The 26,256-nt window shown below is 41.3% G+C and overlaps 1 protein-coding gene across 2 annotated transcripts in view; it reads right to left on the bottom strand.

The window, feature by feature from the left end:
* Window positions 1–24,475, bottom strand: part of MYB (MYB proto-oncogene, transcription factor) — a 33,373-nt gene extending 8,898 nt beyond the window's left edge. The window contains exons 1-15 of one of the 2 annotated variants that reach the window (XM_042987185.1): window positions 24,431–24,475; window positions 19,832–19,949; window positions 17,992–18,063; window positions 16,447–16,539; window positions 15,975–16,195; window positions 14,017–14,251; window positions 12,669–12,749; window positions 12,094–12,198; window positions 10,305–10,559; window positions 8,802–9,164; window positions 7,133–7,275; window positions 6,036–6,150; window positions 5,818–5,943; window positions 4,849–4,959; window positions 2,799–2,906 (exon numbers count right to left, since the gene is read on the bottom strand). In XM_042987185.1, coding sequence (XP_042843119.1) covers window positions 2,799–2,906; window positions 4,849–4,959; window positions 5,818–5,943; window positions 6,036–6,150; window positions 7,133–7,275; window positions 8,802–9,164; window positions 10,305–10,559; window positions 12,094–12,198; window positions 12,669–12,749; window positions 14,017–14,251; window positions 15,975–16,195; window positions 16,447–16,539; window positions 17,992–18,063; window positions 19,832–19,949; window positions 24,431–24,453 — 2,169 coding nt within the window. In that variant the 5' untranslated portion in view covers window positions 24,454–24,475. The remainder of the gene's footprint in view (window positions 1–2,798; window positions 2,907–4,848; window positions 4,960–5,817; window positions 5,944–6,035; window positions 6,151–7,132; window positions 7,276–8,801; window positions 9,165–10,304; window positions 10,560–12,093; window positions 12,199–12,668; window positions 12,750–14,016; window positions 14,252–15,974; window positions 16,196–16,446; window positions 16,540–17,991; window positions 18,064–19,831; window positions 19,950–24,430) is intronic. The other variant, XM_042987184.1, reaches the window with a different exon arrangement.
* Window positions 24,476–26,256: the final 1,781 nt, after the last annotated feature.

The following is a 26,256-nucleotide window of genomic DNA, read 5'->3' as shown; positions in this document are numbered from 1 at the left end:
TACTGAAATGACAGAACACAGAATTACTAGTCTTCAATAAACTGTTCTTATACCTAAGTTATTTAGACTATTGGATGGATAGACAATCCAACTGCCCTGTACAAGTGGCAGATATTTTATATTTTAGAAGTATCAAATTTTGGGCGCACCTGAGTGGCTCAGTCAGTTAAGTGTTCAACTCCTGATTTCAGCTCAGGTCGTGATCTCATAGTTCATGAGTTTGAGCCCCAGGTTGGGCTCTGTGCTGACAGTGCAGAGCCTGCTTGGGATTTTCTCTTTCTCTCTCTCTCTCTCTCTCTCTCTGCCCTGTCCCGTCCCTACTCTCTAAATAAATAAATAAATAAACATTAAAAAAAAGAAGTATCAAAATTTAAAAATATTTTATGAATCATATTTAGTTGTTTTAATTAAAAGCACTATGATAAAAATATCTAGAATGGCTAAAATCCCATTCAACATTTGATTTAAGTACGAAGTACAAAAGTGATAGGTTACTTAAGTACTCTTAAGTTGAATAGCCAGATCATGTAAGAAATGCATCTGTTCAATAATACTGTTCATGAGAGTATGAGAAATTTCATGAGAAATGAGAAATCTGCCTGATTAGGTCAAATTGAATTACCAATGGAAATATATGATAAAGCAAAACTTCTAAACAAAACAAATCACATAAAAACCTATGTAAATATTGTTGAATCAGGATTATATGAAATATAAACAACATCTGTTTAAATATTTAGATTCACTTGATCAATTTTCCAATATTTATCACAGAATTTAAAACATTTTAGAAATCACATACTTCTATGACCTAAGAAGCTAGATCTCCATGACACAAAACAATGGAAATATGTGGTGTGTGTGTACTATTAACTCATTTAATGAGGATTTCTTAAAATGAATTAGTTATCTATTGTAGCAGATTAGTAAGATATATTTAAGCAGTGTAAATCAATAAGCCCTATAGTACAGACAGAAGCACTGACTCTAAAATTAATTTTTGGATCTCAATTATTCCATTTAATGGAATTGACGAGTCTTGCCTTCACAGCATGATGTATGTGAATGGCTTAATCCCAATATACAGATATTAGCAATCTGTAGAGTACCAAATATGACTCCTTTATGTGGTAGAAAATATAGATTAATAAAACAGGGCTACTACTTAATTTTGAGTTTCAAAGATAACTACTATTTCCATTAAGTAATATATAAATATGCTGAGAATAAAGTTCCATACTGATCATTTTTATGAAATGCAATAGCACTAAGAACTTTAAGATAAAAAATTAGACAACTTACATAGGTTGAATCCCAAACTAGGTTATAAAATATATGTAAGGTTTACTCTAGCTTACTGTACTAACAGCAATAATCAAATTCTGTGTTCTGGAAACCAAGGGCCAAGTTTTTAGGAAAGGAAGAAGGAAAGAAAAACAAAGAAAGCATGGCCTTTTTGGAGCCAGGATCAATGCAAGGTAAAATTTTGAAGGAGCTGACCCTTGCCTTGACATGCTTCTAATCTGCTTTCTGTGTCTCCCTTCGACCTTGGTGGAATTCATTCTCTTCCTCCTGTCCCAATTCTTGGTGATACTCTGAGTCTTTCCACAGGTGGCCTACCCAACCCTGACTAACTCAAGAGCACTCCAGAATCCCCCACCTTAGGCACTGGCTTTCCCTCTTCTGTGTCCTACACTCCAGTCAACCATCACCTCTCACCAAAGTAGCTGGACCAGATAGAAGCAACAGGAAAGCAACCGCATTGAATTAAGAAACAAGATGTGCCTGCCTATAGCCCTTCCAGCTACATTTGCATTAGTTAAAAACTATAATGCCAGATATCAAAAATACTTAAAATGGGGAAGTTTTAAGATTCTCACAATTTGCAGAGAGAAAGCCTGCCACAATGATGGGGAAGCCCTTAAAAAAGAAAAGAAAAAGAAAAAAACAGAAAAGAAAAGAGAGCAAGTTCTCAAAGCAAGCCAACCTAGTTCAGTGCCTTTAACTCTTAGTACAAACAGCACTTTCCCCTTCAGACTCCAGGTTCTCTTTATGCTCCAGGGTTTATGAAGTTTCTCTGGGTGTAGCTCAAAGGGGTGGTGGGGGAAGTGAGCTCTGCAGGTGGCTGGATATCGGGCTATTTAATGTTGGGAACCGCTTTAAATAATTTAGGGGAGTAAATTTGCATTCTTATTTACATTTGGCTCAGGATTAATCTGGAATTTGCTGTATTTCATCAACATACACATACTTCAGAGTTACAAGGGAAATCTCTTTTGATATTAAAACCCAGCAGCAGATGGTCAACTGCAGATTAGCCACACAACACTGGCAGCTGACTTTCTTATTCTGATAGTCAAATATATTGTAATTCTTTTCCAACCAGCTAATTTCAAACTTCATCCAAAATTCGAACAGTGCCTGAGTTTTGATGGCTTACTAATTGAGTGTAAAAAATAAAAAGTTGGAAATAAAAAGAAAACTATACCAATAAACTTTGTATAAACTATTTAAGAGAGAAGAGAGAAATATTGACCGACATGTAACCCATGATCTCGCCCTCAGTCACAGTAAGAAATGAGTCACTTCATCATGCTTTGGAAACCTGCTCTAATAAAATGTTCTAGTATGTCTCAGATGACTGGCAACAGGGAATTTTAGGAGATTTTTAGACATCAAGAGTTGTTTAAAAGCTATATCTATATCTGTATCTAAAGTCTTAAAAAAAAAAAAAACCCTCAAGATGACAGTGTTTCAGTGAATGGCTTTTAAGACACCAATGTTGGAATAGTAATTACCTGCAAGGGACTCGCCAGGGACCTGTTTTTAGGTACTGTAAATGCTTTGAGAACATTGTCTTCGTCTTCTGATACTGGCGTCATTAAAACGGAACTTGTAAGAATATTCTAAAGGGAAAGAACAATTTGAAATTTAAATGAGAGTGGAGAATATGAGAGGCGACACATTCCGACACCATAGACAGGAGATTATTATGAAGTGATACGTATGAGCAGGAACAAAGGCAGGGATCTGCCAGAAATTCTCTTCTCACCGAGCTCCGAGAAGGCCTTAGCTAGTACTCACCCTAATCCCATCGTGGCACACACCACTACAACAAAAAGCTTTGAGTCCTAATATAGTTCTAGGTGGGAGATGGGCACTCAGAAAATACCTGCTAAAGGAATCAGTAAATCCATACTTTTGAAAATGAAAGATCTACTAAGCTCTAGTTAGCTATTTATTTTATACATTGGTATGGAAATATTTTAGAGTTATCAATTAATGGCAGTATAGTATGATGGTTAAAAGTGTGGAGTTTAGGGGTGCCTGGGTGGCTCAGTCAGTTAAGCGTCTGACTCTTGGTTTCAGGTCGGGTCACAATCTCACAGTTTGTGAGTTTTACCCCTGCATTCGGCTCCTCCCTGGCAGTGCGCGGCCTACATTGGATCCTCTCTCCCCCTCTCTCTTCCCCTCCCCCACTCATGCACCTGCTCTCTTTTTTTCAAATAATTTTTTTTTAACTATGCAATTTAGAACTAGACTTTCTGAGTTCTAACTCTGAACCATCACTTATTAGCTATGTAGTCTTAAGTAAGTGACTAAGCCTTCCCGTGCCTGTTTCCCAGTTGGTATAATGGTAATGATAATGTTACCGACTTTGCAGGGCTGTTGTGGGGCTTAAATGAAGTAATGCATCTAAAGCGTTTAGAAGAGTACCTACCACTTAGTATATTCTGAATAAATATCAGCAATTGTTATTAGCTCTGATTCTCCATGAAGGACAGCCGTGCATTATTTAAAAATTTTTAAAAAGATTAACACACACAAAAAAATTACTTAGTGGTAACTAAGTGCTAAAAAGAAAGGAGCTCTCAAGCCACGACAAGACATGGAGGAAACTGCGTATTACTAAATGAAAGAAGCCAATGTGAAAAGGCTCCACACTGTTTGATTTTAACTATATGAAGTCTTGGAAAAGGCAAGACTATAGAGATAGTAAAAAGATCAGTGGTTTCCAGGGGTTGGCGAGGGAGTGGGGGAGTGATGGAGGGATGAATACGTGGACCAGAGAAATTTTAGGCAGTGAAGCTACTCTGTACGAAACTATAATGGTGGATACATGGCATAAATTTGTCCGAACCCACAGAATGTACAGCACCAACAGCAAACCCTAATATAAACTATGAACTTTGGGAGATAAAGGGTCAGCAGTGCTGGTTCATCAAGTGTAACAAACGTACCACTCTAGCGGAGAATGTTGATAATGGAGAAGGTTATGCACGTGTGGGGACAGGGGTATGTGGAAAATCTCTGTATCTTCTGCTCAACTTTGCCATGAACCCAAAACTGTTCTAAAAAATAAAGTTTATCTTAAAAATGGTGGCAACCAAAGTAATGCAATAATAGGAACAATAAAGGGCATCTACTATAGATGCTGACGGGCATTATGTTAGATGCTGCACAAAACCAAACAGGAGACTACGTAACAAGGAGAAAATACCACATTTGGGAGACAGATAAACAAAGGAGAAGAAAATGCAAAGATTAACATTCTGTTTTCACGGAAATACATATCTTCACGCCACGGATTTTTTTAAGTGGCAAAGACTCTCAAATCGTAAGAAAATAAATAATGAAAACAATCTGCGATGAAAAAGAATTTCCAACACAGAAACAAAATTTCTACATTCAACATTAATGATCATGAGGAATCATAAGGAAATAAACATGTAATGGAGAATGTTCAGAAATATGATGCATTAAATAGTGCTAAAACCACAGTAGCCTCACATGCCACATGGAGAATTCTGCAGGCACCAACATCTCATAACGTGGGCGTGTACTTACTGGCACATCCACCACAGGCGATGCCTGTGTGAACAGCTGAGTGTTCAGACTCTCCCCTTCCCAGTGGTTGGAGCAGAAGAAGTTTCCTGCTTTATCCGTTGGAGATTCCACCTGAAAGCAAACAGGAAGTGCTTTGTTGTTTCTAGAACTAGAACTTCCCATGGAACGTTGGCACTCGTTGGTAAATTTCTGTAAGATGAGCAATATCTGAGGATCTAATGTGTAACATGGGAACTGTCATGGCTAATATTGTACCGTAGAACTGAAATTTGCTAAGAGAGCAGAAGTTAAAGATAAACTTGAGGTGATGGATATGTCCATTGACTCAGTGATCCTTCCACAATGTATACATATATCAAATCATCATGTTGTATACTTTAAATGTCTTACAATTTTGTCAATTATATCTCAATAAAGCTAAAAAAAAAAAAAGAGTAAATTTCTGGCCAGTCTCTTAAATATTAATCCTAATATGAAAATAAATTCAAGAGGCACGGTATCTACCTGCTGGAAATGCTTCTTGCCACCAAGCTAAGACTTGGATCCCTGCAAGTTACAGCGTTTTTCTTTTATGCTGGAAGTTAGATACTATTGTTTTAATATAAATTTCAATTCTCCATGACATCTGAAAATTAAAAGTCGGTGTATTATTTATCTATCCATCTGTGTATCAGTGATAAAACAGTACAGTAAAAAGCTGCTTCCCTCTCTCTCCTTTATCCTCTCTAACATGTTTTCTGCTCACACATGAAGTAGATAGAAGTGGCTTGGCTTCCCAAATGAAAGGTTAGATGCCCACAGTCTAGCAGTACCTCTTAACCGCATCTTGCAGGCAAACCTTGTATGGAAAGCAGTGCTGCTACCCAGTACTGATGCCAGACGTATAAAGGAACGTTCCGTGCCCACAAGGAACAGACGGAGCAGGATTCGCATCTTGTTCCTTCTTGATCCCAAGGATCTCATGTTTACCTCTTGTTTGATCTTCTTCAGTAAAGGTGGCCCATTTTCTTGAAACTCAGCAACAATTCCAGATTCATCAGATTCCTGCTTGATCACATCCTGTAGGTCTTCTACTAGATGAGATGGTGTCTGAGGCTGCAAGGAAAAGCGGGTATGTTTGCATCAGAGGCAAATTTCTGTCTGTAATTAATACACCAGCTAACCTCAAGAACTTGGCTAAAACTTACTAGCATCTTCAGAGGACCATATTTAATTTCTTGAGCTGCAAGTGCATGTTTGAACGGTGTAGGAGTTCTTGGAGAGCTTTCTAGGATTGACCTTTTGATAGCTGGAGTTCTAAAACTTTAAAGGGAAAACAAGGGTTGGTTCAGTATGAAAGAACATATGCCTTTTTACATCATTCTACCTATTAAATATAATATTTTTATACTGAATAAGCCCTATAATTGATATGCAATTGGATATGTGAATTAATCATATGTGTACTGTTAACAAAAAGATAACATATACATCACATATTTCCAAATATTTAAAAGTATTATATTCCCAAGACTAAGAGCATTAAAATATTCTTCATCTTTCTTTAGTGGTTCTGAAGATACACAGAGTGCCTCCAGGTCTTTCTAATGGCCATAAACATGGTAAAGGTTTGATGTCATTTACAAATAAATTTTATCTATTCATTAAAACAGGCTCATCACAGAAGACATAGGAAACCACCTTTTAAAATGTACTTATTGTAACAGGAAATAGTAAGACTGAATTTTTTTATTGATGTTCTCTGCCATTTCTTTGAATTGGTTAAGCCCTTTATTGAATATGTGGGAGGCATCACTCCTTGGCTTCTGATCATATAATATCCCTGGGGATTTTAGAAGCAGTCCTACCAACAGATAAATTTCAAAAAGGAAACATAAGATTAAAAAAATATGAACTAAGTACAGAACCATACCACTGTTATTCTGAATTTTGTAATCAGAGAGCAAAGGAGGAAATCTTGTCTTCGGTGAAGAAAGAAAAGCCTTACTGAGCAAACAGAAAAACTGAACAGAAAAATTATATAAGGACTACCTCTGTATGTATAGAACATTTTGAAGTGAGCTACAAAAAGTAATCTAGTTTATCCTCTGACTCGCCACCTCTAGGTAGTTGTCACATGTCCAAGACAGATATATTCAATGTGGGAATATACATGATTATGTACATTACAGGTAGATCAGAAAATTATGTACATGTAAATGGATCAGACATTGGGGACTGTATTCCATTAATTAAATATAGGTAAATAAGGGGAAATAATTTTATTCTTGAACCAAGGACTTACATAGTATTTTCCTTTTGAGTTTTCACAGTCTGGTCTCTATGAAATGGTGTTGTAACAGTCAATTTGTGACCATTGAGAGGGGTAGAAGTTAAAGAAGGCATTTCCAAGTCTAAGTTTTCATGGTTACCAGAAGTGTTTAAGAACTAAATATGGGAAGAAAGGGAAAAAAATTACTTAGATTAAACAGTGATTCTTTATTCAGCCCAACTTAAAAACCACACCATGAAAACTAGCAAGTATGTTTTACTGACCCACTATGTAAGATAATAAAGATGTTAACAAGCACATAGCATTGGACAGGGTATTGTTTTATTTCATTTGAGCACCCGAGGTTCAGAATGTAATTTCCAAGAAATAAAATCTAGAGTCATTGCTGAAAAACTTGCAAAATCCTAAGAAAAAATTTTCAATAAATGCCACTTGCCATTAAAGAGAATGAGATGCACTCTTTATTAAGATTATAAGCATTAAGGTGATTTTTTGGAAAGTAATTCTTGTTTTTCTTTCATGCTATTTTTTCTCTTTAATGATCCATGAATTATTATAGAAGATTTGCATTATGTGGAAAATTCTTGGATAGTAAGCTGTGTTTCTCAGAACACCATCATTCTGGGAAAATAGCAGGTGTTCCTCAAAAAGTTCCAAGATACAATAAATTTGGGATACATACATATATCATAATCTCCTCCTGAAATTCATAATGCACACCAATTCATTAAAAATTCTGATTGGTCCTGTAGTAAAGAGACCAATTTTAACTCTGACTTAGTGTTTCCCAAACTTATATATTTCAATTTTTTCTGGACCATCTATTAAAGTCTTGTAGAACTAATATTCTTCAGAACACAATTTGGAAGATACAAGCAAAAAACAAGATAATTATTTTGGTGGGTGCTTCATTTGTTCATATTTAGAGCTCTCCTTAAAATAAATTCAACAGACATAACTGGAAAAATGTTTGAAAGTGCCAAATTAACTATTAACTTCAATTATTCTCATAATTAAGGAATACAAGTCTCTGATAAGAATTATAATTTCCATGCCTTAAAAAAAATTCTATGAAAGGATATTTATGGCAAATACTGGGTTGATAACATATTATGGCACAACTCAAAAAGCCAATGTTGAGAAATTAAAATTAAAACGAAAGTTGCTTTCCTTAAGCATTTGTTCCTTATGCTTTTCCAAAACTTTTCCACATAAGGATGGATTGGAACCTTTAAAGTTTCGGGTTGCAACTCAAACAAATGCTCTCCAAATATAGTTTGGTTCCCTCCTCCCCTGGGTCAGTGAATCACAAAGTAATAAGTGAACAAATAGGAAGAAAATCTACTAAAGTTTTTAAGGAGAGGGAAGGGAGGGGAGAAAAGGAAGGGACCGAAATGTTAAACTCTAGTGTTGAAGGAAATAAAAACGCGTCCCATGCAGCTAACCATGTTTCAAACCACCAAAAGAAAGAGCGAGAATTATGACAAAATGATCAGTCAGCCTACAGACAGCTCAAACTTTGGGAAGCAGTATGACTTAGCAACAGCTAGATTCAACGATGGAACGAGATCAGTGAGGGCAACAGTAATTAGTCATTTGTTCCAAAGGATTAGTTTCTAGATTATTAAGGCTTGAGTATCTGCTGAAAATTAGTAATAGCTGTGTAGAAATCATGCTCTACCTGTGAAGGGGAGAAGGGTAGGCTTTTGACAGGGGAACGCTTGGGAGTTGAGCTGCTGACGCCAGCAAATAGGAAGGAGCTAGAGCCTCCAGCGGCTAAGGGGCTTGCCTGGCCGCGCTTTTTTCGAAGGATGACCAGTGGAACTGTGCTGTGCCTCGAAGGAGGTAAGGGCTTGAGCGGGTCAAGTGAACCCTCACTCAACTTGAGAGCGTTCACCCTTGTGCTAGGCTCTCCTGCAGGTCTATTCAGACTGCCCTCTCTTTGCTGAAGCTTTAGGGCTCTGCCTGCATGATGTTGGCTAGGTGAAAACTCTGCTTCTTCAAAGAATTCAAAACTGCTGAGATCACACCATGATGAAGAATCCTGAAACAATGTGGGAGGCACAGAACTCTGAGACAGTGTGTGCATGATATGTGCCATCACCTGAAACACAGCACTGAGAAAGAACACCGAATGCAGAGAAGACACCTGGCCCTCTTGAGAAATAGCGTCGGGATTGACAACTGCTCCAGCACACCGCACGGCAGGTCTACCATGCGGCCTCCAGGCTGGTCCTACGTGTGTGCCGCGGGGACCTCCAGGTATTGTCATTTGCATGCAATCCGAAGCAAAGAGAAAACCTCTTCTAGATGGCACATTTTGGCAACGTTCATCCCGTTTGATAGATATGCAGGTAAGTGCTTTTTAACCAACTGGGCAACAAAGGAAATGAACTGAACATCTGCTTTTTAGGTGCTAACCTCACGTTTGTTTCACTGAAGATGGTTGATCTCAGTGAACCAGTTGGGGCTGGTAATCAATCATCAATGTTTTGTGAAGAGAGCCACGTACCGCCAATGAACTCGCTACCACTCAAATACACGGAACGACTGCTTAAAGGTCTAAGTAAACATAATTCTTAATGTGCGATCCAAAAGCAAAGCACGATTCTAGGGGCGCCTGGGTGGCTCATTCGGTTAAGCATCCGACTCTTGGTTTTGGCTCAGGTCATGATCTCATGGTTCGTGAGTTCAAGCCCTGCATCGGGTTCTGTGCTGACAGCATGGAGTCTGCTTGGGACTCTCTCTCTTCCTCTCTCTCTCTGCCCCTCCTCTGCTCTCTCTCTCTCTCTCTCTCAAAATAAACAAATCAACTTAAAAAAATTAGAAAACAAAACTTAAAAACAAAAGCAAAGCACAATTCTAAAGAAACACAAAAAAGTAACAAAGTAAATACGTTAAAAATAACTCGAACAGTACTCCATAACCCAAGATCTACTTATAGGTCATCAACTTTACTATTTTAAAAAGTATGCATTTTGAAGGAAATGCGTGAAAAGCCACCTTTTATCTGCATAGCCTATGAAATCAGATCTTTGAAAAAACAGACAGAAAGGCTAAAATCATACTTTTACATTCATACATGCTAATAACATGTTATTTGCCATAGAAAATGGTAATAATTTGAGAACTGGGTTTACTAATTCCATCAAAAACATGCACTTGCCTTAACAATTCTACTTACAGAATCTATAAATTGAAGTGTTTCTGCAAATTCTAAGAGGTTCTTAACATTATCCAGAATGGTGCCTTGGTGGACGATCATGCACCTTGCTGGAGAGGCACTTTCTTCAGGTAGGGAGCCAGGATCCACAGGCAGAGAGGGAGTGGAGTGGTGTTCTTCCAAACAGGAAACAGGTGCACTGTCTCCATGAGGTCTGGTGTGGTCAGCGATGGTGGTGCTGTGCCACCCGGGGTAGCTGCATGTGTGGTTCTGCGTCTAAGGAGGGGGCGGGGGTGGGGGAATAAAGAAAGAGTAGGGAGAAGAAAGGGAGAAGGAACTTAGCAATGAAGTTGCACAAGGTATCAGATGCTGTTGGAGGAAAGATAAAAGTAGTTGCATCATCCAAAACTTGCGCCTATGAAACAGTCGTCAAGATGTTTCCTTTTATCGATGCAAGACCCTGCTTTTTAATAGTGGCATAGTCTGTCACCTATATGAACACCCTCACTGTCATCATTTTGCTAAAACTGCCAACAGAGAGACTGTGTCCTCAAGTGCCACTCTCCCATGGTCCATCTTAAAAGTCTAACATCATCTCCAAAAGGACCACACATGGTTGCTATGAACTAAGAATTGTCCTGTTCTCATTCTAACCTACAAAAAGGTCAGAGGACTCAAGAGTTAGAGTTGCTTCTCTCTGCATACGTTCTCATTGCTTCTATCCCTTTTTAATGTTACGGATTGCACTGATGCAGTGAAGGGCTGTCAAATCAACGTGGTTAGGAAAGCAGAAGGGCAAATTAACAGAAGTCTCCTTTCGGCATGACCATGCAACAAGAGAAATTGCAAAACATGAACTAGAGTTAAAAAGTGGTCGAACTAACAAATACACATAATCATCTTCTGATTTAACCCCAAAGACATGTATTCCTAAGAATACCCACTGGGTATCACATCTCTTTTATTCTCTTTGTTGCTGAACTAAATCTGTCACAAAGTACACGCTGATTTCTCAGTTTGCAGCCAATCACCAAAAAGATGTCAAAATTCAGTAATGGTCCACACGGCTTTCATGCGTGCAAACAGAAGAGAGCAGCCGTGTTATTGACAGAGAGAGGATGTGTATCTTTTTCACAGGTATATACTGAACATGCTTCAAATCATATGTGAAAATTAGAAAGTATGAAAATGTAGGTTAAGAAAAATAATAAAAGAAAAAAATCAAATGAGTAGGTATCATACAGATACATAACTTTGTAAATAAAAGCAGATTTTCATTCATTTATATCTGTTAGTCGGTCTTTGAATTAGTAACAGTCCTGGAAAAACAGGAAGATTGATGGTGACAATCATAAGTGGATATTGTGTTTCTATTGCCACTCAAAAGGGCTACTTTTAATTTAGTCAACACACATGGTGATACATTTTATCATGACTGCATTTTATTACAAGCAACTTCTGTTTAAACAGTGTTAATGAATGGGCATCTAGGCAGCTCAGTGGTTAATCTCCGACTTCAGCTCAGGTCATGATCTAGTGGTTCGTGAGTTCCAGCCCCATGTTGGGTTCTGTGTTGACAACTCAGAACCTGGAGCCTGCTTCAGGTTCTGTGTCTCTTTCTTTCTCCCTGCCCCCCTCCACTCACTCTGTCTCTCTCTCAAAAATAAATAAACATTAAAAAATTTTTTTGAAACACTATTAATGGATCTACAGTCTTGATTAGTGTAACACTCAGAAGAGAAGGGAAAAGAGACAGGAGGGCACTGGGGTGAAGCTCTCCCCACATTCAAGCACCTGGTTGCATTCTTACCGGTAGCGCCTGCTGTCCTTTGAGCTCATTCTCAGTCGACATTAGGAGCAATTCTAATTCTTTTATTCGCTTTTCTTTCTCAGGGTCTTCATCATTATAGTGTCTCTGAAATTAAAAGTAAAGGAAGAAAAACAGAGAAGGGCCTGATTGAAGCTACTGCAGATACAATGGCTGTGGCCCGCAGTCATGAGGGGCCATACAGCCCAGTGAGCCTCAGCGTGAGACTGGCACCAACGAAACGTGGCACAAAGCTCTGTGAGTGTCATTCCACACCTAAGGGAGCGATGTGAAATCTGAGGCTCAAGTGGGTGCTGACTGATGAGCTGGTTCAACTTATGACATCAGAGAATCAGAGAATTCCTGAGCAGGTTTAACTCTAGAAGCGAAGATTGGTAGCTTGCTGGCCAGAACTCTACCCACCCCACTGCTACTCCCTTTTTTTTTTTTTTTTTTTTTTTACATCAGTCAGTCAAGCGAAAATAAGTATTTACATGAAAGAAATAAAGCATGTCTTGAAAAAGTTGCTTTGAACAACCAAAGGGTTTCTTTACGAAATGGTCTTCACATGATCTTACCTGAATGGCTGCAGCAGCTGGCTGAGGGACATTGACTATATTTACATGTAACGCTACAGGATATGGGACATGACTGGAGACCTAGATCAAAAAGGCAGACAAACAAAGGCCGAGTCATTCATGGTCACATACGCTTTAGGGGAATTGGCTTCCTCTAGGATTGAGAAAAAAAATACTGTACTAATAAAATTCACACATGCACAGAGGAAAAAAGAAACACAACAAAAAACCCTCTAGTTTGAAATTTTAGCCGGGCCTTTAAAAATAGCCAAATAAATAGCTTAAGCAACGTAAAGAGATTTGGAGTGCTCGTTGATCTTGACAAAAAAGTATCCCTTAATTAGAGAATAACACAATGAAAAATATAACCTAAAATATATTCATGAATGTATGAAAGAAGCTGTAATGGGAAAAACTGATGACTTAGTTGTTTATAATAGAAATATTTTTCTTGGAATAACTATTAGTTATAGTAAAGAGCACAGAACTGCCTATGATGGTTCACTCATCTGAGACTTCTCTGGAAAGTCTGTAGTCAAATGAATGATAGAACAGACAGAGAAGAATAAAAACTATTCAGGAATATGATTTGAATGTAACTTGCACACAGGCTCCATATTCTTGGCTAAGTTTCACCATCTATTACCGTTAGTTGTAAGATTCAAGTTCACTGATTTTATTCTTTATGCTTCGTATTTTTCTTTCCCCACCCATTCTGGACATTTCTTTCCCTAAATATAAATGTCTGGCAATCAGGAAGGCGTCACACTGATCCAAAGGAGGAGGAAAGAAGACATCAGAGAGTGGTGTCACAGAACTGCACCTGACTCGGAGTGAGAAGGTAAACACACGTGGAAGGAGCAAATTAAGACTTTTCTGCTAGATAGATCACTACCAGAATCAAACTTTACAGAATCAAACTTGCTGCATTTCAGTGTCAAAGGATCTCTGCTTTAAATTTAATATGACATTCACTTTTTTTCATTTTGGAAGAGAAAAACAAAAGCCCACAAATGCATCTTCATGACCCCATTCTTCTCCCGCGGGAACTTGTTAAGTGGATTTACATTCAAAAGCTAATCTGATCTGAAGCACTTCAGTTGGAATCCAAAAGCCTGGACTGCAGTCTGCCCTATGAGCTGTGAGCCTCTGCAGATTACTTAACATCCTGGCTTCCCAGCATACACCAGGGGTAACGATACCTCCCCCTATCTACCTCGAGGCTCTGAAGCGGGGTGATCACCTTTGTGGAAGCTCTTTGAAAAGTCAGCGACTGTGAGGTATTACTGTTACCTGGGGCTAACATAACCATCTCTTTCAGTAAACTAAATTCTCAGGAACGGCTTACGTTTTGCGCTTCAGAAATGTGGTAATAGGAATAATCATTGTTAACTGAAGTCTGGCCAGCTGGAGGGAGATGAGCTGAAGGTGGGGCATGAGCAAAACCCATCAAATGACTGTTCTTCTGAAAACTTGTGGCCACTGTTGGCGGGCTGGCTTTAGAAGACTCTTGCAGATAACCTTCCTGCTCGACCTTCCGACGCATTGTAGAATTCCAGTGGTTCTTGATAGCATTATCAGTTCTGCACAGAAATATATCATGTAAGAATTTTACAAAAAAACATTTTAATTCAGATTAGAGTTAATTGACAGAAAACTGTTTCCCACAGAGACCTCTTCTTTGGGTCTTTTGTTTTTTGTGTTTTCTTTTAAATTGTTTTAGTCTTCCCGACCTCTGAAAGTCATGCTGCCTCTATTATCTAATTGAAAATCCATAGATTTTCCTTCATTACACAAGATGGAATAAATGTGGATTTCGAGAAATCTTTAAATTTTGTAACTATTTTGTTTCCTTGATAAAAGAGAATTTTCGATACAAACCCTTCCTGTTTATTCTGAGTGTTCATGGTACAAGACTCTAATACAACTTAAAGATCCAACTATTCTGGAAAATTACTGGCTTAGTAGGGCCTACACACCCCAACAGGCACACAGTAAAGTTTGGTGAATGATAATGATGTCGCCACTGCCTCACTGTCCACTCTTTGTCTCGAATAGCACTAGCCAGAAATTTTGAGTAAAAAAAAAAAAAAAAAAAAAAGGGAAAAAAAAAAAAAGAAACTCCCACCTTTTGACAGCCATCTCAAATTGTTCTATAACCAGAGGTGACAATGGAAAATGGGATCCAGAAGGGGAAAGATGCTACGTCCCCATATCAGTTCAAACTGAAAAGCATTTTCACTAAAGTCTTACAGTTCTCAGGAAAAGTTTCTCAATTCAAAAAAAAAAAAAAAACGTTTTAGGCCTCCCTTTTACTATTTTGATGGGGGTGGGGGCATGTATGCTAAAGAAAGAGGAAGTTCAGTTGCCCCTTAAATTTTTACAAGAATCAACAGCATATTCTCAGGCCAGATGGGAGAAAAGGCCTTCTTTCCTCAATGTCTTGGATCCTGTAAGCTGATAGGGAGCCATGAGGGAGGCGGTGCTCTGGACCATCACCCAAGAACGCTACATAAACCATCAGAGCCATGGCCTTCTTTGAAGGTCCCTTTCTCCAATTCTGCTGCGTAAGAATATAATTTATTAAATATTTTCTTACATTGTTTATATAAGATTTATAATGAAGAGTATCTTCCAAATTAAAGAAAATGTGTCATAAACTGTTCAAGTGGGGAGAGTGCGACAAAAATGAGCTTCTAGAGATATCCTTCACGATGAGCTCATTTTTTGTGCCTTGTTCATTAAAAGAAAGCATAACACTGACATTATTTAAAAACCTGGAAGCAGTAGGATAATTCTAGAAATACTCTTATTTCTTTCTTTAAAAGAAAAAAACTAAGCCAAGTGGTATAATGAAATGAATGCTGGTATCAGGAAAATGATAGCTGAGATCCTTCTGGTCACTTAACCAGCTGTATGAACTCAGACCAGAGACAAATTGTCTATCCTCAGTTTGCTTCTCTGTGTTTAGAGTTCTACAGTTTACAAAGTGCTTTGACAATCATTTTATTCGATACAAACATTGGCCCTGTGAAGTAGGCTATTATTTATTTTGCAAATGGGGCAACTGAAGCTGAGGAGAGTTCAATGACTCGGCCCAAAGCTCACTGTTGGATGGATTCTGGAAGTCCCCAACCAGATAAACTCTTAAGAGCTCCTCCAGTTTTAAAACCTATGGATCTGGCATATCTAATGAAACACTTACAGTCATGGGAATGTAATTCACTCGCTATACATTTAAAACAAGATGTTCAATACCCACTCCCTCATTCTTCCCAATCAATATATTTTTTGACATATTATTACCGTCCAGGCAGTAGCTTTGCGATTTCTGCCCATCTGTTCCCCAGTCTCTTGTGTGCCTGGTAAATAATTCTGTCTTCCTCTTCTGTCCAGGAGGTTTTCTTAACTTCTGGATTCAAATGGTTATGCCACCTCTCCCTACATTGTTTTCCAATTCTCCCTTTTAAGTGCTTGGCAATAACAGACCAACGTTTCGGACCGTATTTCTGTACAAGCTCTATCACCTTCAGATAAACACACAAAAATAACCTATGTTTTAATGTTATGTAATGACTCAGTGTAATCATTCTTCAGTGTTACAAGATCTTTAGAAAGGGTCTAAAACTCTGCTTTCATTCATTGGAAATACGGGAATAGAGTCCTCTGCTTCCTGTTTGTACACTTTACCTGTTTCTTCAAGTTGGGAAACATTTAATTAAGATGTCTGGGGAATATTCTTAACTGTGATTCACACACCAATGAGGAAAGAACTTACTCTCTGATCTTCTTCTTTGGTCCAAGGCCCCTTGATGAGCTCAGGGTTTAGTACTTTCTGCCATCGGTGCTGGCACTGCACATCTGTTCGATTCTAGACAAATAATAAAGTATGCACTGTCATATAGATATGATGCGATAAGCACATGAAGACTTGGTTATTATATGAATCATACACAGACAATATACAGGAAACACGTTCAGGAACATTTTAGGGCATGTTTGGAGAGCCTACCTATCCCTCATTGCTTACAGCTAACAAAGATACAAAGAATATATCAAAATTGGATCTAAAATTAGAAGCTCTACCTGTTAAGTGAAATAATCCTGCCATGCGAACTGAAGGACCATCATATTGTACACATGGCTGTCGATTTAACTCAACCTTAACTTCAGCATGTGGAAGTGCCTCTATGAACTAAGACTTGTTAGCGATTCCACATGAAGGTTGGGCTTCCATGGAAACCTACTCTAAATGGTTAAAGTTTGCCTCCCATTCAACCTAAGAGATGCACTTCAGTTTAGGGCCTCAAGTATTAATACTGCAGAACAAAAATCAATAAAGATAGGATGAGAGAGGATAATCTTATAAGAGAGTATAATCTTATAAGAAAAAAAAAAGACAGATATGTAACTAACTAATAGAAGGCAGAATTTGATTCATATGCAAGAAGAAACCAAAGCAAGATCATATTGGGCTGAGAGCAGAAGCTTCTCCTCAGGAGCAGAAATTATGTTTCCTTAGGAGGTGTCTGCAAAAGCTCTTGATAGGGACTTTGAAGGATGGATGGAACATTCTAGGAGGTGGCATCACCAAGGACAAAAGCCCAAAGGAGGTAAAGCAGAAATTAATTCAACCAAACCTGCTGACAGAGAGGAAGTAGGAAGGTGAACCGGAGCTGTATGCTGGAGCCGTGTGGAAGGGTCCCTGTGTGCCAGGTGTAGGCAGTGTACTTAATTTGTGAGACTATATATGTTACTGCTGTTGATTTTGAAAGGATACAGCTGCATCTTAGGAGGCTCCATCTGCCAACAGTGGTTGGGGTGTTTGATAAAAGTGGAAAGCTACAAATAGAAAAGCCAGTGAGGAAGCCACCATAATTGTCCAGAGAAGAGGGAAGGGGGCAATTCTGTAGAGCAACAAGGAGGATGGAGACAAGGGACTGACTGACAAAGGAATTTCAGATTCCTCAGTCACTGCTTAGACGTAGGGGATGGGAAGTGGAATAAATCAAAACGGAGTCCAAAATTTTCAGCCAGGATACCAAAAGTATGGCTACTGAAATAAACAGGAAATTCAAAAAAGCTAACTTGGAAATACCATGAGTTCAGTCATCCTAATGTACACAAGTCATCAAAATGCTAATTTATATCACCCAAATAAATAAAAAGATTAAAATATAAACCATAAGTTATGGTTGAGGCAGTTCTCCCCGATTCTTGTATATGAGCAAATGTGTAATGTCTTAATACCCTCTCTCCGAATATCTTATTTAAATCATGGGGAGAAGATTTCCTTTCACAGAAGAAAAAATTACGAACTCACCGGGAGATAATTGGCAATAACTTTCCAGTCATCCGTTCCATTCTGTTCCACCAGCTTCTTCAGTTTTTCATCCTAAGACATTTAAAGTTAATCCTAGGATATCATTCATTTACTGTATAACTTTGCTCTAATTAGAGTAAAAGGGAACCAATCCAATAATCCAATCCAGGAAAAAAAAACACCTCAAAAATATCCAAATACAACAGATATTAATCTAATATACTGGTTTAGAGCATAGATTTATTTAGAGTCAAACAGACCAGAGTTTAAAACTTGACTTTAAGCTACTGACTAGTTACATACACTTGGGGATATCATTTGACTTTTTTGGGCCTCAATACCGTCATCTACGCAGTAGCAATGCTGATGTCGAGGTAGTTATTTGGGGATTACGTGAAGTAGCTACGCGAAACATTTAGTACAATGCCTGGCTCACTGAATGTCTAGTATATGATAACTGTTCAAAGTTTTACTTGATAGGAAAAAGTTATGAACCCAAATGTTAGAGTCAATAGATATTCAACTATGGCAACAAACAGGATCTTGAGTAAGAACCAGTTCAATTTCTTATTTTAACATCTCCTTAGTTCAACCTCTTTCATGCAAACAACAGAAGATCACTTTTTAATTACATTTGAAGGCATTTATAATGTAAGAAAGTAATTGCATTTTTGTATCAACATAGTCATAATTTAAATGAGGCCAAACTTATTAGAACACAGAAGCCACCACACGTCAGGGAGAAATCTTTCAGTTCACAAGTGTCTTCCTAAGCATGTTCCTTCAAGTAAAAAAGAACCCCCACCTTTCTGCAAAGGTAACTTTCACACACACTGTGAGTCCCGAGAAGGACACAGACACAGGGATTAGGAAACCAGTGTTAACAACAGAACTTCCATAGCTCTCAGGATCATCTGAGAGCACAACCTCCATAGGTAAACTATGCATTTCCTAGGGACCTCCCTAGCAATCCTGCCAGAGCCTCTCAACAGGAACTCTGGTAAGTGAAGTGGGGTGGAATGAAACTGAAGAAGAATCAATACCATTTAATCTAACATAAAATCCTCTGCAATCAGTCGCAAAAGTTTTTGAAAACTTTAAAGAAAAAGTAACTTTCCCCGTACATTAATAATTTTGCTCCTTAAGTATTTTCCCATTTCTACAAAGATCAAGCTTTTGATAAGCTAGCGGAAAGAGAAAGGTGGAAGACACATCTCCATCCATCATTGCACACTGTTAGAACAGACATTCATGCATAATCCATTATGACAAGACAGGAGTATTATGTTTCATACTTTTGTTTTGTTTTTGGACATAGCAATTCATTCACTTGTACAGAGAATACTTACTACCATCCCACTTTGTATCAAGCAATTCTGGGCTCAGGGAACACGGAAACGAACAGACGTTTAGCCCTGCCCTCGGTAGGTTTGTAGTCAGCCTACTGGGGGAGGCACACGTCACAGCAGCAGTGAGGACGAATGTGTAGCCAATGCCTGGAGGATGCATCTAACCTGCCTGGGGAAGCCAGGGATGGCCTCACTGAAGAGGTGATGTCTTCACAGGTGATGAAGAAGGAGTAAGAAGTTGTGCAGAAGGGCAAGAGCAGAAAAGGTAGAGAGAAACACAGATGAAACATACACTGAGGACGGGAAATTCAAAGAACTACAAAGAGTTTGGAAGAGGATTGTATGGCGCACGCGTGGGGAGTGCTGCGAGTTCAGCATGGTGCATAGGCTCATGCTAATGAGTTTGAGCACCTGTAGTTTAGCTGTAACATTTTCTTCATAAATTGACACACTCTAGGTTTGTCCCATGTTTTGATAACATGATTATTTACCTCTTCCCTGGTCCACCTAGTTTTCCCCAAGTGACGCTTTCCAGACTTGGGAAGCAGTCCATCATAGTCATGATCACACATCTCAATGTCTTCGTCATCCTCGTCACTGCTGTATATGCTGCAGAAATAAAAAATGGGCAGACGGGGACTGAAACCAGAAGACTGAAAACTATTGGATTACAAAACTTACACGAAAACTCAATCTTTTCAAAGGTTACGAAGATAAAAGTTTGAAAACTCGCACAACAAGATTGCTTTCTTCATTCTGTTGCTCTAGTATTGTAAACTGGTTCTGCTGTTATTGGTATCCACAGATACGGCAAAGGACCTGGAACTTTCTTATTGCTCTGCATGTTTAAACCTGCTGTGACTGTCAGCCCAGGGACAAGTTACACATTTGGCAACCTTCCAACCAATGGAGGTTTAAGTTTAAAACTTAATGTTAAGGACAATCAAAGAAACAAGAGCCTATGTCCTTTACATAAGTACACACTCAAAATCTTTGGCATGTACCACATCATTTAAATAATATTTCTCCAATAAAATAAACAACTCAATTATGCTACTCCAGTGGTGCTGGTGTTTTATTGGGAGGAAAAAAAAATTCAAGAAGTAATACACCCAACAATACAATTATAGTCATCCCTTAAAGATTAGAAGATTAAGAGAATGTAAGAGGAAAGGATTTAAAAAACCTGAGGAAGGATAAGGCCATCAAGTGATCAGACGGCTTCATACCCAGCATTAAAATATCCAACAGCCCCAAACTCCAGCACAGTTGATCCAACCTGTGGCTGTGATTACAATACTGTTTCCTAAGTAACTAAATGAATAATTAGGCCACTTGGTAGTCAGACTCTTACTGACTTTTTTGTTTTGTTTTGTTTTTTTTCTATTTCTGACTGAACGGTATTTGAAACCTCTTAAGATGTACCTGATTCAAAACTGAGGGATTCCCCCAGATGGCTTTAAAAAGAATGCATTAGTGTTTTGAAGAGAGCTTTTCTTTTACCTAGTAGACAAAATTATGAATTTTGATGACTTTTGAAATAATTCTACACTTCAGGTTTATTAATCACATACTAAATAGATGGCAGTAATGTTACAGCCAGTAAAAGTTACAGTTTACTTTTACCTATAATTTCACTTATACAACGTATGACGTGCTATCTTAAATTGTATCTTACTTAAGAAATGAATGTAACACAAACATATCCTAAATATCTTAAATTATACTATCCTAGAAACTTCAGTAAAATTTTCCATTGTAATATTGAGAAATCCACCAAACTGAGAACGATAAAAATGCTGATATAAAGCAGCATCATGATGCAAATTATTATTTTTAAAAAGGAAATTTATATTTATATCAGGTTTTGTCTTCGCAAACTAACTTACAAGTATAGATATAACACAAGTGCACGATATATACACAATATGTATAATTCATACATATAAAATACAGGTATATAATATATACAAATATATATACCCTTACAAGTCAAGCAAAAGTGCTTTCCAAAAATCCTGAATGTGAGGTTCTCATAATTTAAAACTATCATTTTGAGAAACAATCTGAAAGTCTAGGATGCATGGTGACAAGTAGGCTGTGATCCAAACTCCAAATGCCACTACAAAAGAGAGCTGTGTTTATAATCTATAGTCAATTTTTGTTTAGTGTCTATTCTTTTAAACAAGAGTCTACTCCTGTTCCCCACTGTCAACAAGAGGCTCTAAACAGTCTCTGATTAATAAATGCAACAGTTTCCCTTTAAAAAATCCCACAAGCAGCAGAAGATGAAAAAAAAAAATATTTTCCCAGAGCTGTAGGTCAGCATCTTTCAAAAGGGTCATAGGGAACTCCTTGAAAAGCTCCCAAATGAAGTGGCCCCCTTATAAAATATTAGGAATACCAGGAAAACCAGGGTAGTCTGAACAAGGAGTCACAGATTCCATCTACTTTAAAGTGTTAGGTTTGGTTAAATCTGGAGATCACATTTTCAGAGGTGAGAACTACATTTTCCAAATAGTAATTGGGCATCTTTCTCTTGGAAACAGCTCACCTCTCGGGAACAAGCAACAAATACCGCCGCCCATAGGGGGCAGCCAATGTCAGGTGAGAGCGGGTAGGCATCAAACAGGACCAGGGGTCTGGAGGCAACGGTGCCAGTCCCAGTTCTGCCTCCACCTCCCTGCATGACTCGGACAAATCACTTCCTCTCTCTCAGGACCTCAGTTCCTCGCCTATACCTAAGGACTTGGATTCTATTAGGAAGGTACTTTCCAGTGCTAATAAATGCTGATTTCAGATATTCCCTGCTTCTTACAAATTCAGCACAGAGGCAGAGATGTGCAAAACCGAAGTCCTGAGGGGAAATGTGGTGTGGAACTTCCGTAGGTCCTGAAGAGGCCACAAGGGCAGCAGGGAGAACCCAGGGCGGCCCACAGTCCGCTCCTGGGTCCATCAGCAGGTTGGGAACCCGGGCTGGCTTTTAAGCTCTGCATGCGATGTCCTTGCTCTAAGTTGTCCTGGTAGGCTAAGTAGCACGGTTAATTTCTACTAAGGACTTGAAATAACTTTTCCTTTATCTGCTCAGACCCAACAGTCAGAGGACTTTCAAAGGCTGATTTCAGGCTTGATGCACTTGACTCCCCACCTGCTAGACCTGGTGTGGTTACAAGAGTACAACTATGAATATTACATTCTGTCAAGGAAACAAACCGTGCAAAGAAACGAAAAAGAAAAGAGGTGCTGGGGGTTGGGAAGAGGGAGGGGAGTGGGAGGAAGTGCCTTGTGGCCGCTACTGTGATTCTAGAAAAGGGGTTCAGACTCATTTCGCTGACCTGGTTAATAATCCCTGCCGAGTTGACTCTCGCCCTGCAAGAAACGGCTTCGAGCCCGCAGCCGGGTTTCTCTTCCCCCTGAGGCAGGTTCAAGGCTCCCGCCCCTCCAGGCCGCCACCCTTCTCCGCTACCTGGGAGCTGCAAGGAACCTGCGCGGCCCCGCCCCACCCGCCCAGCCGAGATCGCGGGGCGCGGAGCCTCCACCGCGCCGCCTCCTCCCAGCACCCCTTCCCAGCTTCCTTCTTCTCCTACTCCTAGTTTCTGCTCTCAGAAAGAAAAAAAGAAAAGAAAAAATATAGGTGCCTTGGCTGTTCTGCTGTTAAGTCCCAAAGGCGAAGGTGAAACCACTTCAAGGGCAGTACCCCCGCCCCGCGTGGCGGGGCCTTAGGCGAGGCGTAGGGAGCCCAGGGGCCCTCCAGGTGGCCTCCCATTTTCTCCCGCGCCCAGCCATGCCTAGGCGCTGCTTCCCGCCTGGCCAGACTCGACCCGAGGGTGCTGGGGCAGGGCCCACACCCACGCTGTTTGCAACTTCCCAGGCGCTGCGCGGGGACGAGCGACAGCCGGTTCAAAAACAAATAAGTACCAGAAAAACAAACAACCCGAAGGAAAAGAGGTTGGATTTGCTTTGCCCCCACGGGCTAACACCAAGAAGCTCAGAGCGAGGGTCTGCCCATCACCCCTCGTCTGCCCGGGAGACCTAAGACTGCGGGAGCAGGGCGTGGGGAGGCGCGGCAACCTCAGCCGCGTCCACGTGTGCGCGCCGCGCCCGGACCTCTAGCCCCAACGAAGAGGCCGCGGGGATTGCGTCCCGGTTGCGCGGCAGCGGCCTTGGGTGCTGCCCGCCTCTGTCCTTCCCCGTTGAGTGGCAACCGCGACGGCCGCTGAGCTTGTCCCCGCACCCGGCGGCTCGCTGGGAGCTCCGGCGCGTCCAGTCCCCCTAGAGACCAGGGGAAGCGGGAGTGCCGGCGACTGACAGTTCGGACGAGTATTTCCCTCCTCCTCCTCCTCCTCTCCCTCTTCCCCTCCGCGCGGCCGCACTGTTAGCGGACTTCACCCATCGTCCCGGCGAGCCTCCCCAAGTGCGGGGACATGTGCGGCGCGGACTCGTGTGCGTGTAAAGTGTTTGCATAAGAAGTAAAAGCCTGCCAGAGTACAATGGTTAGAGCCTTCAAAACCTTGGCTTAAAGCAGTTTGCAAATGTAGCGACCCTTTTCCTCCCCAAAATCTTTCCAGCCGCCTGTCAGCTGCCGCTCTGCTTCGCCTCCATAAAGAATGAATGAAATTTAAAGGAACTACCTGCAGCTACTAAACAATCCGGCATTTTCCCTATATCTGCCATATGCTCTGCACTTCCAAGTCCAAACATAACGCAATGCATCAAGCAATTACGCAGCGACTCCCTCGCCGACGCCCGCGGCATCAAGCCAGGGACCTAGTGGGCTCCCCGGGGTTGGGTGGGCACCGCTCTGCCCCAGGCTGGAACGTGCTCCTTTTTTGCCCCCTAGAGAGAAATGGGTCCCCGTGCAACTTGCAAAATGAGCCTCAGGGCATGCTTCCTGACGCCCTGACATATTTCCCGAATAGGTTCTCCCATTCATCAGTTGCACGAGCGGCTTCTGCCCAGGCAGAGGTTCTAGGTCCTCGCAGGATCTGACAGCCCCGCAGGAGATCCGGGAACTCATTCCCACCTGCTCTCCGAGCAACCGGTGCGCCGCGCGCCCCCGCCCGCGGCCGCCCGCCCGGGCTCCCCGTTACCTGTGTCGGGGTCTCCGGGCCATGGCGCGGCGGGCGCGGGGCGCAGCTGGGAGCCGCGGGAACCGCACGGGGCTGCCGCCTCCCGCTGCCCGCCGCCTGCCTGCGTCCCTCCCCGGCTGCGCAGCGGCGTTCCGCACCGCCGGGGCGAAGTTTCTCAGGAGAGAGAGGAGGAGGAGGAGGAGGAGGTCGCGGAGGAGGAGGTGGAGAAGGAGGAGGAGGAAACAGGTTGATATTAAAATGTAAACTCTGTAAACAGAGATGCCATCAAACAAAGAGCTTTGGACACTCCCCCTCCCGCCAAATCTGGCGCCCCTGCAGTGCGCACGCGCCCTGCCCGCCGCCTCCGCGGTCGCCTTGGCTGCCGCCCGCCGGGCTGCTGGGCCGGCGGGGCTGCCGCTTCCCCTCGGCTCTCGCGCCGTCGCGCTGCGCCTGGCGCGCCGCGAGGCCGGGGAGGCGCGCGGGCGGGGAGCCCGGGGCCGGGGAGGGGCGGCCGGGGGCCGCCGAGGCGCCTTTTCTTGCGCAAACCCCGCTCCCGGGCCCCGGCCGCGCGGGCCCGAGCTACGTCCCGCTCCTGCCGCCTTCCCTCCTCGGCTGCCGCGCCACCGTCGCCCCACTCGGCGTGCTCCGGGCGCCAGCGCCCGAGCTCGCCGGGCTCTGACTCACTGCTGTGGGGGCGGCGAGGGCCGGGGGGAGGGAGACGCTCCCGCATTCGGGATTGGATTTGGGGCAGGGTGTAAAACTCAGTTCTTTGCAGATGGGGGAATGGGGGGGGGGGTGTAGTAGGGGACACGAGCAAGTATTTTCATAGGACGTTTGGCTGTGTGCGTGTGTGTGGTTTTTAAGATAACATCTCTAATTTAACTTGTTAGTGACAAAGGACACTTAAATACGAGCCGGGCTGCGGCTATCACCCCTCCATATGGGGCATCCGGGCGGAGCTTTTACTTCTTTCCCAGCTCTGGAGCCCACACGCCACCTCCGTATTGTCACTAGCACTTCACTCTCACCCGGGCACACGCCCGGCCCCACCCACCCTGCCCGGCCCAGGCGGCGCCCACCACACACCTCTGCCCGCCCCCCCCCCCCCCGCACCACCTGTACAGCGCGCCCTGGATTACACACCTGCAAAATCCACGGGGTTCCAAACCGCCCAACCCTAGCAGAACTCAGGAAGCCCCACGTGTGCTTGCGTGGTTTTAAAAGTTAAGCGGTTTGGGACACGGAGGTCGGCAGCCATGCTTAGCGTAGTTTGGGGACTCTGTTTTCCGAGATCAAAATCACTGAGGACTTTTGTGTGCATTTCACTAGGGACTCCTGAAGAAATCAAGGGAGAAGATGAGTGCTGAATTTATAAGGATTGATGGTTGGGGGATTTTAGGGGAGTTTTAGTTTTACTTCCGTTTATAGACTCGTACCATTGGGGATTTTTTTTTTTCATTCTCTGTACACACTAATTTATTTTTCCTTTAATCTTATAGAAGTTTGAGACTTCTGCTGACTGGGTTTGTGGGTGTCCCATGTGCCCCGGCAGTTTAAACTTAGCTCAGAAAGCATTTTTCTTACTAAAAAAGCAGTTTTTTACAGAAATGAGTCATAATTTTATTAAATGGTGAAGCATGCTAGGTTTCAATACTTTATCTGGTGTTTTAAACTTTGTTTCTTAAAAATTGTAATATAGTTTAAATCCTTATCAGAAAATGTTAGTTCCTAGCAAGGTTTTAACATTACTTTCTTCGTGAGAAAAATAAATAACAATGAAACAATATTGTGAGATAGCTCACAATTCTGAAAGACAAGTCAGGTGCAAGTTAATATATTTTTAAAGC

This window comes from Panthera tigris, chromosome B2 (genome assembly GCF_018350195.1).
Source record: "Panthera tigris isolate Pti1 chromosome B2, P.tigris_Pti1_mat1.1, whole genome shotgun sequence".
NCBI classification, from domain to species: Eukaryota; Metazoa; Chordata; class Mammalia; order Carnivora; family Felidae; genus Panthera; species Panthera tigris.
This window is presented reverse-complemented; position numbering and strand designations above follow the sequence as displayed.